The sequence below is a fragment of the Anolis sagrei genome, chromosome 2 (genome assembly GCF_037176765.1).
Source record: "Anolis sagrei isolate rAnoSag1 chromosome 2, rAnoSag1.mat, whole genome shotgun sequence".
Lineage (NCBI taxonomy): Eukaryota > Metazoa > Chordata > Lepidosauria > Squamata > Dactyloidae > Anolis > Anolis sagrei.
Genome location: NC_090022.1, coordinates 57926065 through 57950925, shown reverse-complemented (window position 1 = coordinate 57950925; position 24861 = coordinate 57926065). Strand labels below are relative to the sequence as shown.

Genomic DNA, 24861 nt, shown 5'->3' with positions numbered 1-24861 from the left:
AGGTTTCTTTGTTTCATTTCTACATATCCACCTGTATTACTAAAGAAAGTGCAAGAGCTGAATGGTAAATTTGTCAGTATTATAGGGATTGCTCTAATAAAACAAATAATTTCAGGTTTATATCAGTCTGAAATTATACTTGCACGATTTAATTAGATATTTGAGAGCATGCGTGGAGAACATAAGTCTACTAAAAATAATTAATTTGGCCAGATTAAGGGGTTAGGGATCACAAATACTTTTTTTCTGGCACATAATCATCCAAGAGTTTTAATTCTCATAATATAGCAGGACTGTGGTAGTGTATTTTTAGTTTTAAGGATGGCAATATTTTTTAGTATTTTAATATAATAAATATTGGTACATTTCATTAAATTTGCATTAAATGTTAATGCGTTATAATGCCTAATAAAAATATATTTTGTTTCTCCTTTTGTGTGGCAGCGTTTCCCTTTGTGGGGAGATGATGAGGTTATGAATTCTACTCTGCAACAATTTGCAAAAGTGATAGATGAGGTATGGTTATATGTTTATTACTTCTAGATACTAAGTTAACTATTTGTAATTATAATCAGTTGAAATAATAATTTGCCTTTATATTTCAAAACCAGATTAGTTGCTTACAACAGTCAAAGTTCTTTGGAGCTTTATCCTTAAACTTTAGTGGCACTCAATTTTTGTCCCTTTTCTATAAATAAGTTTGAACCTTAATTGGCTTCTTTAATTTAAAGAGGTTATATTGTGCTTTTAAATCCACAGGATGTGTTTTCCTGCATTGATTTAATTTCATTTAGAAATATATTTATATTTGTCATTTATGCTTAATATTGTAATTGTACCAGAATGCTTGATTTAGGAGTGATGCCCCATTGTACTAAATGTTATAGATAAAAGTCAAGGTTTTGGTCCTGAAAAATGGAAAGATGGAAAGTCTAAACATTATGTTCTTTCAATTACAGCATTTCATGTTTGAAGATATTTGCCTGCCCTCTGCTCTCTCTAGTGATCAAAAGTACAGGGTGGTTGTAGCTCCATAGTCCCTAGGACTGGCAGAAGGAGTGTTCATGTAACCATTGTTACAGTTGGCTTTGCCTGCTGTGCACTTTCCTCAAAAAAGAATGTTCACAGCAGGCAAAGCCAACTTTGGGGTCATCTCTAAGCAAACCTAAGATCACAGTTTATTATATCCCAAAGCCAAATTAATATGACAACTTTAAACCGATTTTATTGTTTTGTTACAAATCCTGGCTTGTTTAGGACAATAAGCCACATTTCCCAGTAAGGGAGCAACTTAATTATCTCATCAAAAAGGAATAGGAACAGATGATGAGCACTCTATTTGCAAAAAATGCAGTTGAGGTGTTAGAATATTTGGCTTGTTTGTATGAATATGGCCATTGTGAAGGAAGAAGAATCAATGAATTTCCATACAAACTTGTGTGGCTTTTTTCTCCATAGCTCAGTTCTTGTCATGCAGTGCTGTCAACTCAACTAGCTGATGCTATGATGTTTCCAGTAACCCAGTTCAAGGAAAGAGATCTAAAAGGTACAATAGCTGCCAACCCAGTTGCTGTGTCTGCACAGTAATTTATTTAACATCAGCTTTCCTATCTTTATGTTCATATATACTATGCCTTTGGTCTAATCAAGATTTAGAAACATCCAGATTCACTGGTTCTGCTCAAGTTGGAACTAACAATTGGATTTAGAGCTTTTAGTTGAAAGTGCTACATAAAAACACTGACCATTTTAAAAAATGAACATGGCTTTTGAGAGTAGTTCTTGACCCATGGGAGACATTTTGAGTCAGAATTGTGGGTTAATTAAAAATAAACTGTAACAATAATAATATTTGCCAGTTAACAATATAAAGTTTTAAGATTGAAGTCTTCATACATATTTTATTTGGCATGTGCTACTTTTTCTGAGTGTTAATCACTTTAATTGTAAGATTGATTTTTCAGTCCTAATGTTGTGGTCAGTGATCGCACAATTAGAAGGTAGCATGCATGACTTTTTATTTTTCTCTGCCTCCCCTGTAGTCTCCTCATATGCCTAGGCAGTGGTTCCCAACCCTTGGTCCTCCAGGTGTTTTGGACTTCAACTCCCAGGAATCCCAGCCATCTTACCAACTGTTAGGAATTGTGGGAGCGGAAGTCCAAAACATCTGGAGGACCAAAGGTTGGGACCCACTGATTGGAGAGCTAAGGGATGGGAACAGTGGACACTCTCATACAGGACAGTTGTGGTGGGGAATCTCCAAATTGGGCAGAACAGTAAGATTGGTCTGTGGATTGCAGGTATAGGTACTGCATCAATGCAGAATTCCATGATACAGCCATCTATGGGGTTTTTGGGATCCCCATAGTGCAGGCTCCATGGTGAGGCCACCATAAATTCTGCTTGAAGTGCCAAGGTGAGAGCAAGAGCAAGACCTTTTTTCTGTGGGCTAGAGGTCTTTCCTTTCCTTTGGAAACATTAAAATAATGGGTTTTTTTTTTCATTCTTTCTCTACTGTTTAACATTTAATACCTTCCCTACCTTTCTCTGTTTTTTTCCTCCTTTTACATCTTTATATTTTTTTTTCCCTGTGCTGCTGCTCAGGGATTTATGGCCTCTGAAGAATTGGTTTAAAAGTGTGAGAACTGCCTGTTGGTGGGCAATTCAATATGTCAATGGACACAGCCTTGTTTCTCTGTTCAGGGGAGCAGCATGAGGTTGACCCTTGTCAGCAATGGCCCAATTTTTATAATATGAAATAGTTCATGCCAGCTAAAGTCCCTGTCTGCCAGGCTCCAGGTTTTTCCCGCCAGTGCTGTTGTCTTTGACAGTGAACTTCTCTTTTGGACAGTTTTTGCATGTCTTTGAGCAATTGTTTGTCCTTTGGCAACTTGGTAGAATTTGAACAGTGATTGGAGCCATAGTTCTTTCACATGAAGAGACATCCTAACCACTTGAAGCAACTTGACTTTGTGAAAGGAACTTGTCTTTGTTAAATTACCTCCCACTTGCACAAACATTGGAGAGAACTCTTTAATCTGAGTGGAAAATTTGATACTTTATAAAGCCTGTTATCACTTGGTTTGTTAAAGATGACAAATTAGGTGAACCGAGTCATTGTTCAGTAGTTTTACTTTAACATTACTCTAGAAAGAGCTGCAATAATTTGCCTGTTTATATGAGACATTTTCATTTCAGAGATATTGACTTTAAAAGAAGTTTTCCAGATTTCAAGCAATGGTAAGACTTAATTGTTAATTTGTTGGTATGCTCTTTATGTTATGATATGTGATTGGACAATTGTGTGATATAAAACAAGTATATTAAATAGCCCCCACAAACCAAATTCCCTTCAAATAGGATGGATCAAAATTCCAATCATCCTCAGATATTTTTTGGAGGTGTTGAAGGGAAGGCATTATTAAAGTCAAGAAGCTTTACTTGTTTTTCCTCAAATGGTGGAAATATTTCTGGAAGAACTAAAATATCAGAAACATCATAGTAGTTTTGATTTCAAGTACTTCTAACAAGTCAAATGGGAACATGGAGGAGAGAAAATTACATTTCCTAATTTCTGTGGTATTTTATTTTATAATATCAACTTAATTTTAATAAAAACAAAACATGACTTCTGTGAAAGTTAATTTCATCTTGAGCATTTTGTATGTTACTCCTACTTGAATGCAGTGTAACTTTCTTTTGCAGACCATGATGCTGCCATCAACAGATACAGTCGACTGTCAAAAAAGAGAGAAAATGAGAAGGTTGAAACTTTAAATTCAGTAGCTAAAATGACTGTAACAGGAGTATGTAATTCTTAAATGGTGGACATACTTAGGGTAGCATTGTACAGAAAACAAATTCCGTTTCCCCATGTGTTGTGGTGTCTTAGGATATTTTAAAAGTACTCTCTATTTGCGATAATTAAGGCCAATGTGGAAGTAGAGAGAGAATTTTTAATGTATATATTGTATCCTTCTCGGATCATAAAACATTTCATCAATGCTATATAATCCATACTTTTTCATGTTAAAATGTTCTGTCTTGAATCAGAAATTCTGTTTTACTTTATTTAGGTCAAATATGAAGTTATGGAAGATGTCTATACGTCCCGAAAGAAACAACATCAGACTATGATGCATTATTTCTGTGCTCTAAATACTCTGCAGTATAAGAAGAAAATTGCCATGTTAGAACCCTTATTAGGCTACATGCAAGCTCAGGTGAATATCTGCAGAAATGAAATTTGAAACTATATATGTGAGTGAATTATTTTGTTTAAATCATGCAGTATTTGCTGTTAGGGTGACTAGGTATACCAGGGTGACTCTGTTGCAGAGACAACTGTAATGCCCCTTCGTTAGATCTTGAATTTTGCCATGTCAGTCAAGAATTTTCTTAAGTGCTTTTGATAGGCAATAGGCAGCACTGTTTGCCTGTGTACTCAATTTACTGGCACCAATATAACATTTGTTTCTACAAGTTAAGGACTAAGGGATTAAAAAGAAATAAAGAAAATGGTTTGGCAATTTCAAATGGCAATGTTCTGAGTATTTAATATATTTGTATACCTGTAAACCAGTACATAAAACTCTCTCTACAGCTAGATCAGAAAGGAGGACTGAGGCTATTTAACTTTTCAACGAAAAATAGGCATATACAAGCACAAGTTAAGCTGAAGTGTATCTCCCTTCTTAAAATTAACAGAATTTCATATTCTAAATTCTATGGTTGTTGTAAAAAGGACAAATGTAAACACTTTTGTCAATTCCAAATGTACTTAAGTACATATAGTGTGGATTGACTTACTTTCTTGAATATGCACAGAATATTTAGTGTCTGCCTTATAGCTAAATCCCAAATTGAATTACATTTGTGTGAAGAAAATTATTTGTTCTATGACTGAATTATCTTTTTTTTTTAAGATAAGCTTCTTTAAAATGGGCTCAGAAAATCTTTCAGAACAGCTGGAAGAATTTTTAACAAATATTGGAACAAGTGTGCAAGAGTAAGTGAACTCTCCCCCCCCCCCCCCTTAGAACCAATGCCTCAATCTATTTTAAATAAATATTTCAAAGTTCTTATAATTTAACTTTTTTTTAAAAAAAATATCTTCATTCTTCAGGGTTCGCAAGGAAATGGATCGTGAAGTAGAGATAATGCAACAAACTATAGAAGATTTGGAAATAGCCAGTGACCCACTCTACTTGCCTGAGCCTGATACTACAAAGTTTCCTTCACAAAGGAATCTTACTCGAAAAGCTGGTTATCTTAATGCAAGAAGGTAAGAACTGGTTATATGCTGTACAAGAATATATATATATATTCATTGGATTGCTGTAACTACTTTATATTTGGCCTTTGGGATGCATTTATTCATCCTATATATGGGGCTGGGGGAGAGGAGAGATTATTATTATTATTATTATGTTTATTTATATCCCACTTTTTCTCTCCATAAGAATACTCAAAGCAGGTGACATTAAAAACATTACAATACAATTTAAAATATACAATTATATAAATATTAAAACAGTATTAAACATCATTAGTATTAAAAACAATTCAGATTAAATCCATAAAAATATATAAACCATAGCATCCCCTGACATGATCTTTAAAACTTCCCTTAAAAAAAAAAAAAAACCTGTCTGAATAAAAAGGTTTTAGCCTGCTGCCAAGAGTTAGATATATATTATAATTTGTATCAAACTTCCTATAATAGTCCACATTTTGGGGCAGCCTGATGTTTCAATGATGGCCATATTAAGCCAATCTACTTCTTTAATGGCTCTCCATGCAGTCATGCTGGCCGTATGACCTTCAAGGCATCTACTGACAATGCTGGCTCTTTGGCCTAGAAATGGAGATGAGCACCCCCCCCCCCCCCCAGAGTCGTACATGACTAGACCGAATGTCAAGGGGAAACCTTTACCTTACTACTTCTTTATTTCAGTAAAACAGGGCTGGTGTCTTCCAGTTGGGACCGGCAGTTTTACTTCACTCAGGGCGGAAACCTGATGAGCCAGGCAAGAGGCGATGTGGCTGGAGGGCTTGTTATGGACATAGACAACTGTTCAGTCATGGCTGTGGACTGCGAGGATCGGAGATACTGCTTTCAAATAACATCTTTTGATGGGAAAAAGTATGCATTTTTAGTTTGTTGTAGGTTTTTTCGGGCTATATGGCCATGTTCTAGAGGCATTCTCTCCTGATGTTTCGCTTGCATCTATGGCAAGCAACCTCAGAGGTAGTGAGGTTTGTTGGAACTAGGAAAAAGGGTTTATATATCTGTGGAATGACCAGGGTGGGACAAAGGACTCTTGTCTGCTGGAGCTAGGTGTGAATGTTTCAACTGACCACCTTTATTAGCATTTGATGGCCTAGCAGTGCCTGGGACAATTTTTTGTTGAAAGGTGATTCGCTGTCCCAGATTGTTTGCTCTCTGCTGTTTTGCTGTTGTAATTTTAGCCTTCGACAATACATATGTATTTTCTTCTTCTTCTAAGTGTTATATAGATATTTCATGGTTTTGAACCCTTTCTCAGTTGTTATTAGTGAGTAGTTTCCCTTCAGATCTTAGCTCCTGGACACAACTAGGTATACGTCATTGCTGGTATATTCCAGGCCATAGATAGACTGATGAACACATTTGGAAGGCCATATATACATACACGTTTGGACATTAATTCCAAATGTGTATGTATATACATTTGGAATTTAATTACAAATATACATTTGGAAATTAATTCTATTTTCAGTAAATAAATATTCCAACTAAAATGGAATGTAACATTCAAACAGATCAAAGGCTGTATCTTCGTTCAAGATGTAGAGCTAACTTTCTTACTTCTTTTTTCTGCTAGATCTTCAATTTTGCAAGCGGAGAGCAAAAAGGACTATGAAGAGGTAAGCTGCACAGCACAATGGATGTTTAGCTACAAATGTAGCAGACAAGCTTTCAGCTCTTTTAGCAGCAGTTCTTACTCTTTTTTTGTGGGTCACCATCCCTTTGACAATCTTATGAAAGCTGCAGATCCCTTCCCCAGGAAAAATGTTGTTACGTGCTTTCAAGGTATTTCCAAATTGAAGCAACACTAAAATGAACCTGCCATGGGGTTTTCTTGGTAAGATTTGTTGAGAGTGGTTGCCTTTGGCTTTCTCAGGGGCTGAGGGAGTGTGCCTTGCCCAAGGCCACATAAGGTTTCCATGGCTGAACGATTTTTGAACCCTGGTCTCCAGAGTTGTATTATACTGCTTTTGCTGTTCCTTCTGTCTCAAAAGTTTGCTGCTATTCAACAGGAACTGTGTGTATTGACAACTGACAACTTTTACAGAAATAAAGCACAGAGCACCAATCTAATTCGAACTGATTATTGAATTCTGACTAGCTTTTCCCTGAATTTGTGCACCACCCAGATATACATCTTTAGAGCAACTGGCAGAGTGAGCTAGATTAATCTGTCATGATATAATACTGGTATGTATAGAGATTTTACATTGATGTCAGCAGAACTAGTAAAATATGTTGATAGGTGTCCATCAGCCATATATTTTCAGATACTTTAAAGTTTGATTATAACATTCACCTAATTATTAAATTTTGTGTATATGCACAATTGAATTATCAACAATTTATTGAAGAACATAAGTATTCACAGGTAGAAATATTAAGGATATTTGGTAGTAATCAAATATTCTTGGCAAAAAAAGAACATTTTTTTTTAGCTGATTATCACTTTTTGGCTCATTCTGAATTTCTTTTTTTTTTTAATTGTTTCAAATACACAGGAAGCATGTTGCACAAAGAATTGGGGTGAAAAATATATAAGTAGAAAATTTTGAGACAGAACCGCCCTGAGTCGCCTAAGGGCTGAGAAGGGCAGTATACAAATATAGCAAATTAAAAAATAATAATACGAGGTGTTATAGTTATACTTCTTTGCTTTCTTTTTCAGTGGATATGTACAATTAACAACATCTCCAAACAGATATATCTAAGTGAAAACCCAGAGGTAATGTGAATGTGTTAATCCTTTGGCTTCAAAATAAATACAAATACAGATTTATGGCTTCCGTTGTGCCATATGTGTCAAGAGTTATTAATATTCAAGCTGCCATTTAAATGTAAGTGAAAGGAAACACTTTGATTCATTTTTGTTTTGTTTCCAACAACAGGAAATGGCTGCACGTGTGAATCAGTCAGCTTTGGAGTCTGTCACTCCCTCACCTTCCTTCCAGCAGAGGCATGAAAGCATGAGGCCCACACCGTAAGTTGCAAGGAACATATATTGTTTAATTAACATGTTCTAAGACATCTGCCCTTGCGCTATGCTACTCTGCTGCTGAGTATGCATGCCCAGTGTGGAACACCGCTCACCATGCTAAAACAGTGTATGTGGCTCTTAATGAGACATGCCACATTATCATGGAGTGTCTGTGCCATACACCACTGGAAATTACACTGTTTAGCTGGTATTGCACCACCTGACATCCACTGGAAAGTAGCAACCATTAGTGAAAGGACCAAGGCAGTGACATCTCTGGCCCATCCCCTGTTTGGGTATCAGCCAGCATGCCAACGACTTAAATCAAGAAATAGTTTTCTAAGATCTACAGAGACACTCGTTGGAACACCTCAGCAAGCGAGAGTCCAAAAGTGGCAGGCTCAAACCCAGAACCTCAATCAGTGGCTGATACCAAATGAGAGACTTCCTCCTGGGCACACAGAAAACTGGGCGACTTGGAAGGCCTAAAACCAGGAAAATTATAAAATTAAATATAAAGGCTGGAATACTGCTAAACCACTGTGTTTTTAAAGATTTATTTAATGGCTTTGTTTAATCTTTTCAGTTTTTGTTTTGTGTGAATTTCTGACTGTCCTTTTTAAATATGTTGTTAGTCACTTTGAGTTCCAATTTCTGAATTTCCGCATTTTTCAATTCCAGCAATAGGAAACATGTATATAACTGGAGAAATTTCTTTTTAGTCTTCTAAAATAAATGTATTGGATTTCTTTTTTAGGCAGACCCGTCCTCCCACAACGCGTACTAGCAGTATTGGATCTATAGGATCAGATTCAGCATCTTTATCAGCACTTTCCTTGGACTCTCTTGTTGCACCTGACACTCCAATACAATTTGACATCATTTCTCCAGTAAGCGAGGATCAACCTGGTCAAGCGAAAACATCAGGGCAAGGGGGCAGGTAAAGTAACAGCAGCAAAGGATTTATAGTTGTGCACTCATAAAAAAGTCATCTCTGAGCGAATGAGATTGACTGACAACATACATTCCCTTAACCATGATTAAGAATTAGGAGGAGGCTGTAGGATAATGTCCTCACTTCCATCCTGTGCCTCCTCTTTCACAAATCTGATTTGCCTGTACTCCTTGCACCCATTTTAATGATGGATGAGCCCAGAATACGTTGTTTATAATTAGGGCGTATGACCAAGTTTTGAGGCTCATTTCAGGTTTCGGATTGAGGGTGAAATCTAATTGGAGTTCATGGCTATCGGGGTGGCCATTAAATGTTTAAAATTGATGGGAGCTAATGAAATTCCAGAAAGGGAAGCTCTGGCTTAAAGTACAGTCCATTAAGAGGCTGTGTTAGCTAAATCTTCAAGTAACAGAACAGATTCAAAACCAACTTCAAGTAACAGAACAGATTCAACTGCCTTTTGCAGTTGGGAACATGTTTGATGCTTGCGCTCTGTGTGGTGTTCTATTTCTTGCAGCAGATATCTTTCACCCTGCTGTGGAGGCTTTATAAATTTTTGTTTGTTAAAAAGTATGTTTTCCTTTCCTGTTGCTCGCTTGCCTCAGCACCTTGGGTATTTCCTCTTGGAAACTCAAGAGATAGGTGGTAGCCCTGCCTCCAGGTGGTGATGGTGCTCTGATGATTTTCTTCCTAAGTTAAAAAGGTGAGTGAAAATGATCTAGGCTTCTGGAGTAATACATATTGGGAAAATAGGCTGTTAGTCATTTCAGATACCTAATTGCTCCACTACTCCCCCAATATTGCTTCTGGCTCATACATTTAAAGATGATTTTATTCAAATTTAGAACATTCTTATGATGTATTCGAGATTATTTGTCCTTACAGATTATGTGTTGATACATTTAAAACATAGTGGACGGTAGTGTTCTTTAGACACCAAGCTGTAGTAACTCGGAGGCATGTCTTGAAGTGGAATGCAGGAAGGTTGATGGGAAAGAAACCCCAAACCAAAGCACGAACAGGCGATATTTGGCTAATACTCTGTCCAAGTGTTGTGCAAGTGTATCAGGTTTTGTAATTTGTATGGGAATGGCAACACAAGGAGAACTACTGTTTGCTATTTGCAGATTCCTGTTACATTTTGCATATCTTTATTATAGTTAATAACACTTGGGTGTTAATTGAGATACAGGTTCAGCCCATTATGACTGACAATTTCAAGTGATCCCTATGAACAAAAGAATTAGTGATCTTTCCTTTCTCTTGTGAGCATTCACAACCAGAAGAGGTGTAGGTCAGGAGAGCTCTTAATTCCTGTTTTATGTGTGAGATCTTTTGAGCAACAGTGCTGAGATTCAGTGATCATAATGGAGATGTCAGGCAAGAGTTTTGCTGGGCTACTACATTGAAAAGGCTGTAACTGAGCCTTGCTATGAAACAGAAGTGAGCATGCTTTAGACCACGGGCCCTTAAACTAAGGCCCGGGGGCCGGATGCGGCCCTCCAAGGTCATTTACCCTGCCCTTGTTCAGGGCCAACCTAAGTCTGTAACGACTTGAAAGCACACAACAACAACAACAACAACAACAACAACAACAACAGTTCTATCTCATCAGCCAAAAGGATGCCCACACTTCCCATTGAAATACTAATAAATTTATATTTGTTAAAACTGTTCTTCATTTTAATGGTTGTATTGTTTTTAAGTGGGTTTTGCACAACAGATAAGATATGTGCAGTGTGCATAAGAATTCATTCATGTTTTTTTTCAAATTATAATCCAGCCCTCCAACAGTTTGAGGGACTATGACCTGGCCCTCTGCTTAAAAAGCCTGAGGACCTCTGCTTTAGACTTTAATCAGGTAGTGTCTTTGCATTGTGTCATAACAATTATGATGCCAAAGCTGAATTGCTCCTATTCAGCTTTATCTAATGCTACTGAACAGGTGCATTCCAGCAAGAATTCAGGGTGACACCTGCAATCTCTAATCAGCAGATCGCTGAAATACACTTTTCTCCATGGTGGGCTTAAGGAGTCTTGTGGCTCCCTCTATGAACCTTTACATAAATAGTATAGCAGCTCAGTATAGCCAAGGTTATCAATAATGTGCTTATTTTACTTATTTTATTTATTTATTTACAATATTTATATCCCGCCTTTCTCTACCCCGAAGGGGACTCAAGGTGGCTTATAGATAGGAAAAAATTCAATGCCTTAACCACAGTATACAATTAAAAACATTAACATTAAAATTAAAAATCAACATTAAATACATTAAAACATTCTAGAGTAAAATTGCCTTTGAAGTATGAACAGTTTGACAATGTTGGGGGAATTTAGGGAGAACTGAACAGTTGCATCTAGCTTTATGAAACCTGCAGTTCAACAAGGGTTTATAATATATGACCTCTGACATCCTTTCCAACCCCATAGAGACAGGACCTTTTTAAAGAACCATACCTGATCTCTCTTTTTTTAAGTAGTCTTTCTTTTACCTATGATACAAACTGGAAGCCTAGAAAATTTTCACTTAAATTATTACCTGTAAAGTATTTCTCTTGATGAAGACTAAAGCTCCATTAATATTTTCAGAAAATTACATCTGGATAATGATTTCATAAATGAATGTTTTAATATAGTGCTGTTGAACCTGGGACTTCATGTCCCAGAATTTGTCTCCATTGAAGTACAATCTGGTCAGGGCTTCTGGGAGTTGGAGGCCTAAACACCTGGAGGGTCACAGGTTTTGACATCCCTGCTTTAATAGATTAGCGTGTGGATCTAAATCCACTTACTTGTTCCAACCAGTGTAGACCTGTTACAGATTTACTGTTATATGGAGTGTTCTAGTTGGGACTAACAATTGTGATTAGATCCTGCAGTAATGGAGTTGATGGAGCAAACAAATTGAACTTATTCCAGAGAAAAATGTGCTTCCAATCAATCAAAAAGCAGATCAGGGAATAGGGATTCAGCCTGTTTTAGATGGGATTATACTCCACCTGAAGATACCGGCGCACAGTTTGGGTGTACTCAGTTTTGAACCTTAAGGCCCTGGTTTCCAGATCGTCTGGAATGCTTTTGCACTTTTAAATCTTGTGCAACAACTGCACTTATTCCTTGAGATGCTAGATGTTACCACTGTAGTAAGTGACTAGCTACATGCTGTTTGGACCTCTGTAACATGAGCAAATTGGCTGTTGGAAATTGTGGGAGGGCTGAAGTTTGCCCATGCCTGCTCCACGTTGAAGAGTGTTCAGAAATGTCAGCTGATCCAAAGAACTCTAACTAGGTTAGCTACTTGTTTTAATACATAATTGTTTTGTTTGATGAATTTGTGTTTGCCAGTCACTGATGTGATGTCTTCTATATTTGACAGACGTACAAATCCTTTTGGAGAATCTGGAGGAACCAAATCCGAAACAGAAGGTAGAACAGACTTTTAATTAAGTCTAACATAACTTTTAAAAGTCTGTATAGTAACCATTGAAAAAGAATAGTGTGTTCATTTTAAGGAATGTTCTGTTAAAAATGGCAGGCTGTGAGTGTGAACAAGATGAAGAGAGTATATATATATATTGTCTTTGTATGTAAAGTAGCCTAGCTCTTACATGACAGTATGGCTGTTTGCTCCTTTCTTCCATATGATCCCAACGGTTATTTAATGATATCATCCCTTCTAACTGATTAAAATTAGTATGGATTGACATATACAGCAGATGTCTTAGGCACTGGCTTTTGTCATTTTTAATAATGTATGAAGGTTGTGAACTGTTTCACAATCATCACATTGACAGAGATGTTGTCAGAAGAGAGAGATAGTTTTACTACATGATTCACATCATTTGTTTGATCTAATCTTATTGTAGATTCCATCCTTCATCAGTTATTTATTGTACGATTCCTTGGATCCATGGAGGTGAAGTCGGATGAAAGTTCTGACGTTGTTTATGAAACAATGCGCCAAATACTCGCAGCTCGAGCGATCCATAACATTTTCAGAATGACAGAGTCGCACTTGTTAGTTACGTGTGACTGCTTAAAGTAAGTCCTCTCTTTCTAAAGCTAAAATACATACGTATATGTATTTTAGCTTATTTCTTTGTAGAATAACATTTGGTTTCCTACATTAATATTTATAGGTTAATTGATCCACAGACCCAAGTTACAAGATTAAGGGTGAGTTGCTAAAATAAGAGCAGACCTCTAACGTGCTGTGTGCAGGTTTATTTCTCTTCTGTTGCCATTTTTCCATTTATTTCAACGTGATTTTCCATTTGCCCATGATTCCCAGTCCCAGACATTGGTTCTCCCTGCAATACCATTGTTATTGTCCCCACCTTTGTAACACTGCCCTAAGCAGCTGTTATGCCTAGTGCTAAGCAAATATTTAGTAAAGAACTGTATACTGATTTTAGTTCTTAAAAGGACACAGTCTATTAACATTTATAGGAGTGTAACACAAAGCTGACATTATAAATAACTAAATGGATGTGAAACAGTTCAAAGTTTAGGATAAATGGGGGCTAAGAGTTCAAGATAGAAAGTTTCTGTTTCGTGGTGTGCCTCAGCTGTTAACTTTGCTGGATCTCTTTGCTTTGGCACAATAGGAGCAAATTGGGAATCCGACAGAGCATCAGTTCCTTAAGAGATATGCATCTCTTAAGGAGGACAAGCTTGCCTTTTTCCATGTGGATGAGGAAATGAATGTATGTGGTTTCTGCATTCAGAGCAGTAAGAAGAGTTTATATACTGTTAAATGCTCCTCTGTGCCAAGCAAGACAGCATCTTCCATGATGTTCCATTTTATTCATTTTGATGTGGTAATCTTATCATTTGAAACCACATACTGCAAACTCTTCTAAGTGAACATTGGGAAGTTATATATGAAACTCTCAACCTAAGCAATGCCTAAAATAAAAGTTTAGGATATGTTGTCATAAGTCAGCATTAACTTGAAGGTATATGACAACAGTGATCATTTCACCACATCCTTAAATCCATTTATTCTTTCAGTGAAGCTTTGATCGTACTTTTGTTTCTCTTTCACAGTTCCCTTTGCCAAATGTAGTTCTGTATGCCACGCACCAGGAGAACAAGCGCCTTTTTGGGTTTGTGCTTCGGACATCAACAGGGAGAGCAGATGGCAGATCAACATCTGTCTGCTACATATTTGAATCAAATAATGAAGGAGAAAAGGTATGTCTGTTCCCATTGAAGTTACTGAGTAAACAAAATAATTGAATGATTTAAAGGTGTGATTAAACCACATCCCTTGAAAGATTATTACATTTTGTTGTCCTGACTGATTCTCTATTTTCTCTTCCATTTAGATCTGTGACTCTGTAGGGATAGCGAAACAGATTGCGTTTCATACTGAACTGGTAAGGCTTCTAATTGCAATGAAATCTATGGTTGTTTTGTAGGCTTCACATACATTGAAAGACATTATGGAGTACTTCATTAGGTGTTCAGCACTACACATTATTCTGGCAAACCCGAGTCAGAAATAATCACAACTACCCTGTACTATTAACAAGGATGTGTGTAAGAAAAATATAACTTGGCAAAGTAGTCCGCATTCCAGGATAGTTAATAGAACACATTGTCAAGCTAGTCAGCATAATATGTGTGTGTGTGTGTGTGTAGAGAGAAAGAGAGACCTGTTTCTCATGGACATCTCTTGCTTCAGTGTGCAAATGCTGTTGACATAAAATATTTATGTTTCACAAAGTGAGTGATGTGAGTAAAAAAAAAACTACAGATTACGAACTAGACAATCCTTGGATCATTCCCCCATAAGACATTAGTGGAGGCATTGGCTGGCTAAGGCTACTCTGACTTCCAGTCCTCCAATCCTGGCTTCCTTGATTAGCGCCATTAGGCAAAGGCTGACAAGGCATACACATCCCTTTGGTATGTGGATTTTTCCCTGGGCTATCCTGGGTCCTCCTTTTTCTGCTTCGCTTCCTCAAAGGGGAGGAGCTAGAGCTAGAGGTGGAGTCAGGGGAGGAGCTTGTAGGTCTCGACGCCGAGCGGCTCCGACGCCGGCGTCCGCCATCTTTGGACGCAGTGCGCGAAGGAGCACGGCCTCGAGCGCGTCGAGGAGTCATCTGCATGGTCCCAGATGGAGAGGAAAGGGACCTCGACACCGAAGCCACGGCATCGTTGGGCCCTTGAGCCAGGATTGGCGTCACTGCCGAGGCCGTCGCTTGCGCCGCGGCTTTGGGACCCGTCTCAGCAGGTATTTGAAGGATCGCTCCTTCAGTCTTCTCCCCTTCATGAGCCTGTAACGCCATTTTACTTGGCGGTTGGCTCTGCAACGCCATTTCTCCCTCCTTAGAGGGGTTCTGAGGCTTTTTCGTCTGAGAACTTGGAGCCACTTCACCTCTCTCGGAGGGCTTATTGGCTTTTATCTTATTTAACTTTATAACTTTTTTCTTCTTAAGACCCGGATCGGCCTTATCTGAGGTACCTTCTATTGGAGGAAGCAAAGCCTGTTCATATAACGCCGCTTTTAATCGTAATTCTCTATTTTTCCTAGTTTGCGGCGTAAAGGCTCTGCAAATCTCACATGGTTGGGAAAGATGCCCCTCTCCCAAACAAACAAGGCAATGTGGATGAGCATCGTTGTCCGGATATTTATTCGGACACAAAGCACATTTCTTGAAAGAAGTTGTACTCATTTCAATCCCTTTACTTTCCTTGATGCTGCCGTTTTTAGCGCGGATTGAAAGAACTGACCGCAGCCTCTCAGGAGGGCTATTTATAGAGGAGAGGGGGGCGGGAGGGGCTGCTCCAACGGATCTTTAATCTCGTGAACTTTCCGTTGCTGCCGGCGCGAGCGCCGGATATTACCATATATGTGTAAATTGCAGTGACCACGCAGGGAAAACAGTCCCTGTTCAGAAAGTGAATCCCTCAGTCAATACTTTGATGTGAAATTGTTTAAATAGATCACACAAAATATACCAATCTCCACTTCTCCCCAGTACTTATTGGTATATGCACACTGATTGTACTTTTCAGGATCGCAGAACATCAGAAAAGCAGAAAGAAATAGACAAAGTAAAAGAAAAACAGCAAAAGGAGCTTAGTAAACAAAAACAAATTGAAAAGGTATGTATTTGATTATAGCCAGATCTTTTCTGTTTAAAAAGTGTCTATTTATAGAAGAGAAGTGTGTTTCAGTATTTAATCCAGGAGAATTCTCAATTTAATCAGAATGCAGATCCAGCCTTAGGAGTTTCTGAGCTTACAAAATAGTAGGTCAATAGATTTATCAATTATCTGGTGAAAATGGACATTCTTCTCCCCCATATCACTAGAATTTGAATTTAACTAATGAAATTGATTAGCAGTAGATTTATAGAAGACAGGACAAAATACTTGCCTGCATAACATCTGGAAAAGCTGTAGAATTTCCTAAGAGAAGGTGTGATGGTGGTCACAAATTTTAGGGCTGTTGAAGGAGAAATTGATGGAGATAAATAATTATGGAGGCTCTATGGGATTTCCAGTGTTCTGTGGATGTATAACCTTAAATCCAGCTGCTGGGGAAAGGCCTTTTGACGTCTTTATGCCCAATTTTGGGGCTTCAAATAACAATATAGCTGACGTTGTTGGAACCACGATGTCAAACCAGAAGGGCCTTTTGTTCTGAATTGTAATCTTTACTAGAGATTATGCTTTGACATCCTTATATGGCAGATAGCTTGTCCTGCATATATCTGTCTGTATCATGCCTCTTGATTACACCAGGATCTTAGAAATGTAAAAGCCCTGTTAAATTGTTTCTGAATTTGAACTGTTGCTGATAATTTTATATTTTGGTACACACAAAAGCTCTGTTGGACAGACTAAAGACCTAATCATACATTAGTTTTTTGGTGAACAGATGTTTTCCAGTAGTTGACTGTATTTATCTTTATTGGCCATAACAAGGAGGTGACAGCAGTATCACTATTCTGCTGTTGGTGGAGTTATGATAACCACGTCATATGCAGTCCTTGGCTTTGCAGTTTAACCATTCGCTTAACTTCAGGAAGGCAATGCCCGACCTTCTAAACAATTATGTGACCGGTTGCCTTAGGGTCATCCTGGGTCAGGCACAGCTTGAAGGTACACTACTAGAAAGTCTGAATTCTCAGCCAGAGAACTCACGTGTTTTGGCAAAATAACAGCCCCAGTATCCACCCATGGCAGTTGAAGTGGAATCATAATGCTATGATTGTGTAGGAATGTATGGGTCCTTTGTCTTAGGAGCAAGTCTCTTGTCATTCCCATCAGCTGCAGAGAGGCAAGGGTTGCTCCTGGCCTATAGAGACATCTTTTGTTGTGCTTTTCTACCTCCTGCTTGTCCCCATCTCTTCCTCTCTCTCATCCCTGATTCAAAGCACAAGAAAATAATATACTACCTTTCTGTTTATATATTTTTTGTTCTTATTTGATTTTGAGGTTGTAATTGATCAATGATTTACTATGGTAATGCTAGTTTCACTTTTGGGTGTCCTGCAACTGAAGGGAATCCCTCCGCTTTTGCGTGTTTCCGTTACTCATCCCATCCCTCCATGGAAGTGGAGGTTAATCTGTTCCTACCTCTTGCTTTCTTCATTGACCACAACCCTTCATACTAAGCTCCGCTTTTCAAACCACGTCAGTCACATCTTGTATATATGTTCAGACTCTATCAGGTCTGCCAGTTGCCGTTTTTCTTTAACTGAAAAGGCCAAACCTTGTAAGCCTTTCTTATAGTAACAATCCTCCCAGTTTCCTGATCTTTTTCTGAACTCTGTCCAATTCTGTCCCTTTTGAGAAACAGGATTTCAGGTGCTATGGTCACAACATAGAATTTGTGGGTATTTAAAGTGCATTAATTTACAGTCCACAGTCAGTTTTGGTGTCCTGTTTAAAAGTGAGTGATTTCTTGCAGGATTTAGAAGAGCAAAGCCGACTAATAGCTGCTTCCAGTAGATCAAGCCAAAGTGTTGGTGAAGGACAGTTTGTAGTCCTTAGTAGCAGCCAATCAGAAGACAGTGATTTAGGAGAAGATGGGAAGAAGAAGAAAGAATCCGAAGCATGAGGAAACTTCAGTGCAAGTGTTTGGACTGGTTGCACAAGATCAGCTGCAAGTTACAGAAGAAGAAGCAAAGGTGGAGGGTTTGTTTTATTAAATAAGATTTCATATTTTGCCCTGTTAAGCTTTGATTTTACTCGAAACTGTCTGCTTAATGTAAATGTGGACTCTCTTCCCAATCCTAAAAAAGTGTGATAATTGCTATAGTAGAATTGGATTTTGAAGGTCTTTTATTTTTCTGTGCAGATGACTTCATGAGGAAGAGATTGCCATAGATTAAGCACAAAGATTTCATGCTCTTTACGTCCACTTTCTGTTTGCAGCTTCAGAGGATTAACTGTGCTTCATCTGTTTTGACAAACAAGGTGTTTGTTGCACATTTCAATTATGAACAAATTCAATTTGATCCAGATGCACTCCAGTCCATGAAATGTATGCCATAAGAAACGTTATTTCAAGATGTTATTTTAATTCCTGAAGATAGCAAGGTGTCAATTTTACGTAAATACATCTTGGAATAAATTGGAGGGGGGGGGGAGTTGTAAGGTGTGATGTTTAGATTATAAATGTGAGATCATTATTTTTATGTGAGATTGCATTGGCCGGCACTGGTCTTAGTGTCCTCGCAACTGTATTTCAGAGCAATTGTGTAATGGTAGCAAAGACACGTTGGGAGGAGGGGGAGATAACAGCGCTGGGAAGGATGCAATGAGGATTCTGCTTCCGCAGGTAGAATTGGGAAGGGACAGTGTGGTCTTCTTCCTACAGTCCTTTTGTGCACCCCAAAACCTCTGAAGGGCTAGGAGTTCATCTATTAGATTTTGGTGCTGCAGAGGAATGTGGGAAAGAAGGGGAAAAAGGCTTGATGGCAGAGGTCCCACAGGGTTGGAGCAGTAAATTTATGCAGTTAAATTCTTGCCTGTCTGAATGAGAACGGGGCATTTGCCCTGCTCTTTGAAGTCCCTTCTCATCAGTAGAGTTTGGAATACGTTGATGAAAGTACTATATGTACGTGAAGACGTTGCCATAATTAGCTTTATTTCAATAAACTCTTGCAGAATACCTTACATGGTTGAATCTTTGAAACAATTTAAAGAGCCTCATCTGGATTTCTTTTAATTATTTTAATTAATTACCCCAACATAATTTTAATTATTTGAAGCTTGTAGTGGTCTTTTCCTCCAAAGAAATAGGACAGTTAATATGAAACAATGGGTTGGATTCATGATCCTTCCATAGTTTAAAGGTGCCACAGGAATCGCCGCTAAACATTTTTAAAAGAATTGCCATCACTATTTTACCCATGTGTTAGGCTCCCCTGTTCTGGTGTGTCACATTTTCCAAGGGCTGCAGGATTTACTGCAGAGGGAAAGAGATAGGGAAGTTGTTTTAAATGTGCCTGTCATAGGATCTAACCTTTTGTGTCTGATTTTATATAGAAGCCCTTATTTTATGGAGAATGTGAGTAAAAATCCAATAAAAGCATTTCATCTTACTGACCCATTTAATCAAAATCCCAGATGATCAGAAGAGACAGATGGTGCACAAATAAATTTAGGAAAGGTTTCATCTGCTCACTGGTGACCTAAGGAATCTCCTTCTACCTCCCTGAAGATTTAGCTCAATATGGCATATGAAATTAGGAATTGAACCTACTGTGAAGGTTGATTCTGGGCCAGCCAGAATGGTAACCAACCCATTACAGCTGTGCTCCATCCTGCATGCCAACCCGACGAGGCAGGACCATGTTCTGTTTTTTATGTAACCATTAGCCCCTTTCCCTTTCTCCGTAAGTTTGTACGTAGCTCTGCCTAAATTAGTCGCAACACACCCTGATTTATGCAAATTAAAATATTTCCAAATGCTTTCAAATATTATTTTTTTCATGATAAGGAGGAGGAACAATTCCTCATTCTCAGGATGGCCCCAGAGATATAACACTATGTACATAATTTTTGTTCCTGGGTTATAAATGTCATTTCCTAATTGGTTCTGTCATAAGAAACATGGAAAACGTTTATTCAATTGCAAATACTTTGTTTTTGCGGTCTGCACAAAAGTTTAAAATAGCATATTTTCATTAAGGAAAATTACAAATGAAAATTGCCACACCGGGTTTAGTGCCACTGGATTGCCAGGACTCCTTCCTTTGTCTCCAATGGCTGCCCGGGGGAGGGGGTTGAAAGTATCCCGGGACTGCTTCAACTTTCGCCATGTTGGATCATCCCCGGGATTGGTGGTCAGTGTAGAACTGCCCCCTTCCTTGATTTCTTTAGATTCAATACTTACTGTTTCACCTTTATATGGTATTCCCTTTCTTCACTCCTATTTCCTCCATTTCTCTCTCATTGGAGGATATAAATATTTTTCTCAAATCCTCCCTTTTTGTCCACCTCTGAGAATTGCTAGGTTGTGGTTGCCTGGACAGCTCCATTTCTTAACCACCACCCCCCTTGATCAGGTGGTCATGACAGAGCCCCATCTTTTTTTTATGTCAATACTTTCATTTTTTTCTCCATTTTAATATTACTGTCTTTGAATTTCATCAGGTTGCATTGGCAGGATTATAAAAACCAGTAGAAAGGGAAAGGGGCTTGTGGTTACAAGAAAAATAAAATGTTGTCCTTTCTTGTTGGATTGGCATGTGGGATGGAAACCCAGCTGTAGTGGATTACCCCAGAATGGCATTCATAGGAGATATCAATTGTTTAATAAGAAATACTGTAACTAATCATGTCTTTATATTTGAGGCAGCTGACATTAATGGGCAAAAGGTGTCATTAACTATTGTACTGCTTTTTTAAACTGCTCACAGTCCTATATAACACAAGAATCTGAGATTTGTCTTGAAATGAATGCTGAATTTATGTCAAAAAATGATGATCATTAATTTGCAGCTAACTTCCAGCAGTTGTCACCTGCAGTGTATGTGTGCGTATTTATATATATGTAAAGATATGTATGTTACTTCACTGTATTATAATATGCGTAATATCAAATTTCCTCACTAATAAAACTGGTCATTTTTATCTTTTACACGTTAAGTAGGATATCAATTTTAAAAGGGCATGGTGGTTTGCTCTTGGTGGAATTGAAAGCTCATATTTTGCATATGTTGTGAAGAAAAATGAATGAAAATGTGTTTATACGTCTATATGGTTATGTTGGAAAGGGGAGATCTTTAGATTTTTCATGCTTAAAGATGATTTAAATTTGGTGAACCATGGTAAACCATGATTTTATATATACTGTATTAACCCTAGAACACAGATGTGTCCCAAATTTGCAGTTTTTAAAAGATGGGTTTACCTAATTTACACGTCCTGAGCTGAATACAGAAAGTTAGCTTGTGATTAGAAATGTACCGTATACATTACTGGGCTGGCAAAGTGTTCTGTGAAAGAAAGCAGAAGTTCATGCCAGAAGCATATTTTTGAAGTGTACAGCAACTACTCTGTGTAGTTGCTGTACACACATGCATAAACATATCTTAGCAAATGGGACATTTGTCTTATTTGAGGCATGCCTTCATGCACAGCAAATATGTACAGATTTTTAAATTACGTGGAAATAACTTGTGGAGTACAGCTATGAAAATAGAGCTGACAGATATGTTCAACCATACTCTGCAATTGGTACATATACTGCATATATATATATATGGCTCTGCATAATGCAGTGGGTCCATATGTGGAGCCATGGTAATGTGAGCCATGTACTTTTTACTAAACAATCTCTGAAACACCATTGCCTCCAAAAACCATGGCTGTTCTGTGCTTTGTGAGGAACAGGCAGAATCTCAGAAGTGTCTGGTTTTCTGTATAGCCAGGTATGAAATAGTTACAAGAGTAACGCAACATTGGTGTCTCCAAAATTTTGACAACAGTGGAAACCTGTTTTGCAGGCCTTGCAAATGCTGGTTTGTTATTAGTAAGTGTTTTGATTTTTACACTTAATTTATATAACTATATGCCCAGGGTCACATAAAAAATTCTTGGGTTAAAAGGGGTCAGGAGTGGAAAAAAATTGAAGCCTTGTTTTAGAAGTCCCTGCTTCTGTGCCAATGTCATCATTTCATGCCTTGCAACATACAAATGGGATGTAGCTAGAACAGGCAGGGGCAAACTTTAGCCCTCTAGGTGTTTTTAACTTTAACTCCCACAATTCCTAACAGCTGGTAGGTAAGCCCAAAACTCCTGGAGGGATTATTTTTAGTGTGTGTGTCAGGAGCGACTTGAGAAACTGCAAGTCGCTTCTGGTGTGAGAGAATTGGCATTCTACAAGGACGTTGCCTAGGGGACACCTAGATGTTTTATCATCCTGTGGGAGGCTTCTCCCATGTCCTTGCAAGGATGGGAGCTCACCCCGCTCCCCGGATTTGAACTGTCGATCTTTCGGAGGGATGAAGTTTGCTCATGCCTGAGTTAGATGTTCTAGTGATTCTGCCTGCTTCCCAGGAATGGGGTGGCCACAAGGGGGTTTGTGACACTCTTTAGTTATTTGAGGGGAAGGGCTAGGTGCTTTGGGCAAGGGATTAAAGGAGTAGCATTGCCCGTGTCCCCAAAATACACGTCAGGGAAATGTATGCATGCATTTGTCCCAAAACAGGATGCCATACCTAGTTTGATGGCATAGATTATCCTGACTATACAAATATTCCATAATTCCCACATTAATTTTTCTGTTAAGTGTACAGTCTGTAGAGAAAATCATTAATTTGGCTGCTTGGTTGGTATGTTCATGGTGCAAAAATAGCTCGTGCCCCACTTCTCACCACGTGGTAAGCATGTATTTTCCTATAGAGAGATTATTTTGATTTAGGGATACTGTGGTGTACGAAACAGTGCTTCATAATCATGAAATAAACTTTTCTTTCTATATTGAACAATCAAATGTTATTTCCCTCCTGTTTTACATGGCTGCAGTTCTGTGCCAGCTTTATCAAGAAGTAAGACCCACTGAATCTAATAGGGCATACTTCTGAGTAAACTATGTTTGGGATTGTGCTGTAAGGGTGCAAGAGCTGAACTCCACATTCTGGGTGCTGGGACTTTCCTTCTTTCAAATTCCAGTTTTATAAACTAGATCATACTTTAACAACAAAGTTTAAGAAAGAGAATATGATTGCTGCATGCGATTTATTTTCTTGAGACGTGTAGCAATGAGAAATATCTGTTCATGTTCCTCTCTTCCATCATGAATTGTAGTCGGAAAAAAATGGTTCGTTTGCAAATGAAGCTGGTGGTGGTGTTTTAAAAACTCTACCCTTCCCTCCCTCTGTTTGAGGAGAATAACTCCCATGTTTTCTTCAGAGCCCATTTTATGAACACTGCAAATCCATATTAACGAAAGAGAGGGATGGGGAATCTGGGTTCCCCACTGGGATGCCACTCCTGGGAGAGTGTCCCAGTCCCAGGCAGCTAGGGGTGAGTGGCAGGCGAGACCTCCAAGGAGGAATTCCCTTGCCCACTACTCATTTGATTTCCCTTCTCCATCTCAACATCAGGCAGGGCAGGCAGAAGGGGAGAAAGCGGAGAGGCCCTCCCCGTGGTCATCCTCTGGCCTGCAGAAGTTTGGGGAGAACCACACTCTCCTCCTTTCCCAAATGGTTCTATACCTGTTACCAAAGAAAAAAATGATCTAGTTTGATAGGAAGAATGATCCAGCATGTAGCGTAGAAGGAACAGTATTCTGTCATGATAAGATTAATAAGCAAGCCACAAAGTCTGTAAAAATAACCAATCTGTGATTTTTGCAATATAGTGGATTGGTCAAATTCTTACTGGTAAAGTAATGGTTTGGTCCTGTTCCAGTGGTTGTGATTTTTGCATTGTTTTAAAGATTTGTAACACAACTGCCCTTAATACATGTGTTAATAAATAACTCACGATTTTCAACTTGATGTTGTCAATTGCAGATTGAAATTTTGCTACTAATTAAATTATGTGTATGAAGGACTTCATCAAAGTCCAGTTAATTTTAAAGATGGATTTCTGTAATGGTTTTGTAAATATTTTGCTTGCTTGCCATTGATCCCCAAAAGTTCATGATGTATCCAAAAATTCAGAATTACCTGAAACTTTTGTCAAATGTATTTTCAGCCTGCCAGTCATGCAGGAATTTATCCATCGTTGGAGAATCATTTATTGTGCTTAATAAAAAAAATAACAGCTGGAAAAATACTTTTAATTTGCCTTGAAATATAGGAGAATAACTTGTTATGCAGTGGTTAATACCCATCTTGAATTGTTAAAGGATGGCCACAGTTGCTTGGAGATGCTGGAGCATTGCCCATCTTGGTATGAAGAATTTTGGCTGGTATACTATTGGGTCCATTTTTTGTGTGTCACAGGGGTCAAAAAGCAGGCCATCCACTATAAACATTTTGGTTTATAATTTGTTAAAAAATAAATGCATCTTTACATATATTGAAATACTTGAATTTGCCTACTGCCCCAAAGAGAATAAATTGAACATTATTAAGTCGTGTAATTTGATTTGTGTTTCTCTGTTCATGGGAAAGCAGCAGTATACTAGTTACTATTTTTGAAAGTTGCCTTCTG

The 24861-nt window shown here is 38.1% G+C and overlaps 1 protein-coding gene across 1 annotated transcript in view; it reads left to right on the top strand.

The window, feature by feature from the left end:
• APPL1 (adaptor protein, phosphotyrosine interacting with PH domain and leucine zipper 1) overlaps positions 1-24790 on the top strand; it is a 33842-nt gene extending 9052 nt beyond the window's left edge. Inside the window, exons 4-22 of the mRNA XM_060766095.2 lie at positions 445-516; positions 1459-1546; positions 3199-3240; positions 3706-3764; positions 4077-4223; positions 4926-5008; positions 5126-5284; positions 5957-6145; positions 6867-6909; positions 7959-8015; positions 8179-8270; positions 9025-9207; positions 12602-12651; positions 13092-13266; positions 13365-13401; positions 14275-14421; positions 14556-14606; positions 16252-16341; positions 18155-24790. Coding sequence (XP_060622078.1) covers positions 445-516; positions 1459-1546; positions 3199-3240; positions 3706-3764; positions 4077-4223; positions 4926-5008; positions 5126-5284; positions 5957-6145; positions 6867-6909; positions 7959-8015; positions 8179-8270; positions 9025-9207; positions 12602-12651; positions 13092-13266; positions 13365-13401; positions 14275-14421; positions 14556-14606; positions 16252-16341; positions 18155-18304 — 1914 coding nt within the window. The 3' untranslated portion in view covers positions 18305-24790. The remainder of the gene's footprint in view (positions 1-444; positions 517-1458; positions 1547-3198; positions 3241-3705; positions 3765-4076; positions 4224-4925; positions 5009-5125; positions 5285-5956; positions 6146-6866; positions 6910-7958; positions 8016-8178; positions 8271-9024; positions 9208-12601; positions 12652-13091; positions 13267-13364; positions 13402-14274; positions 14422-14555; positions 14607-16251; positions 16342-18154) is intronic.
• Positions 24791-24861: the final 71 nt, after the last annotated feature.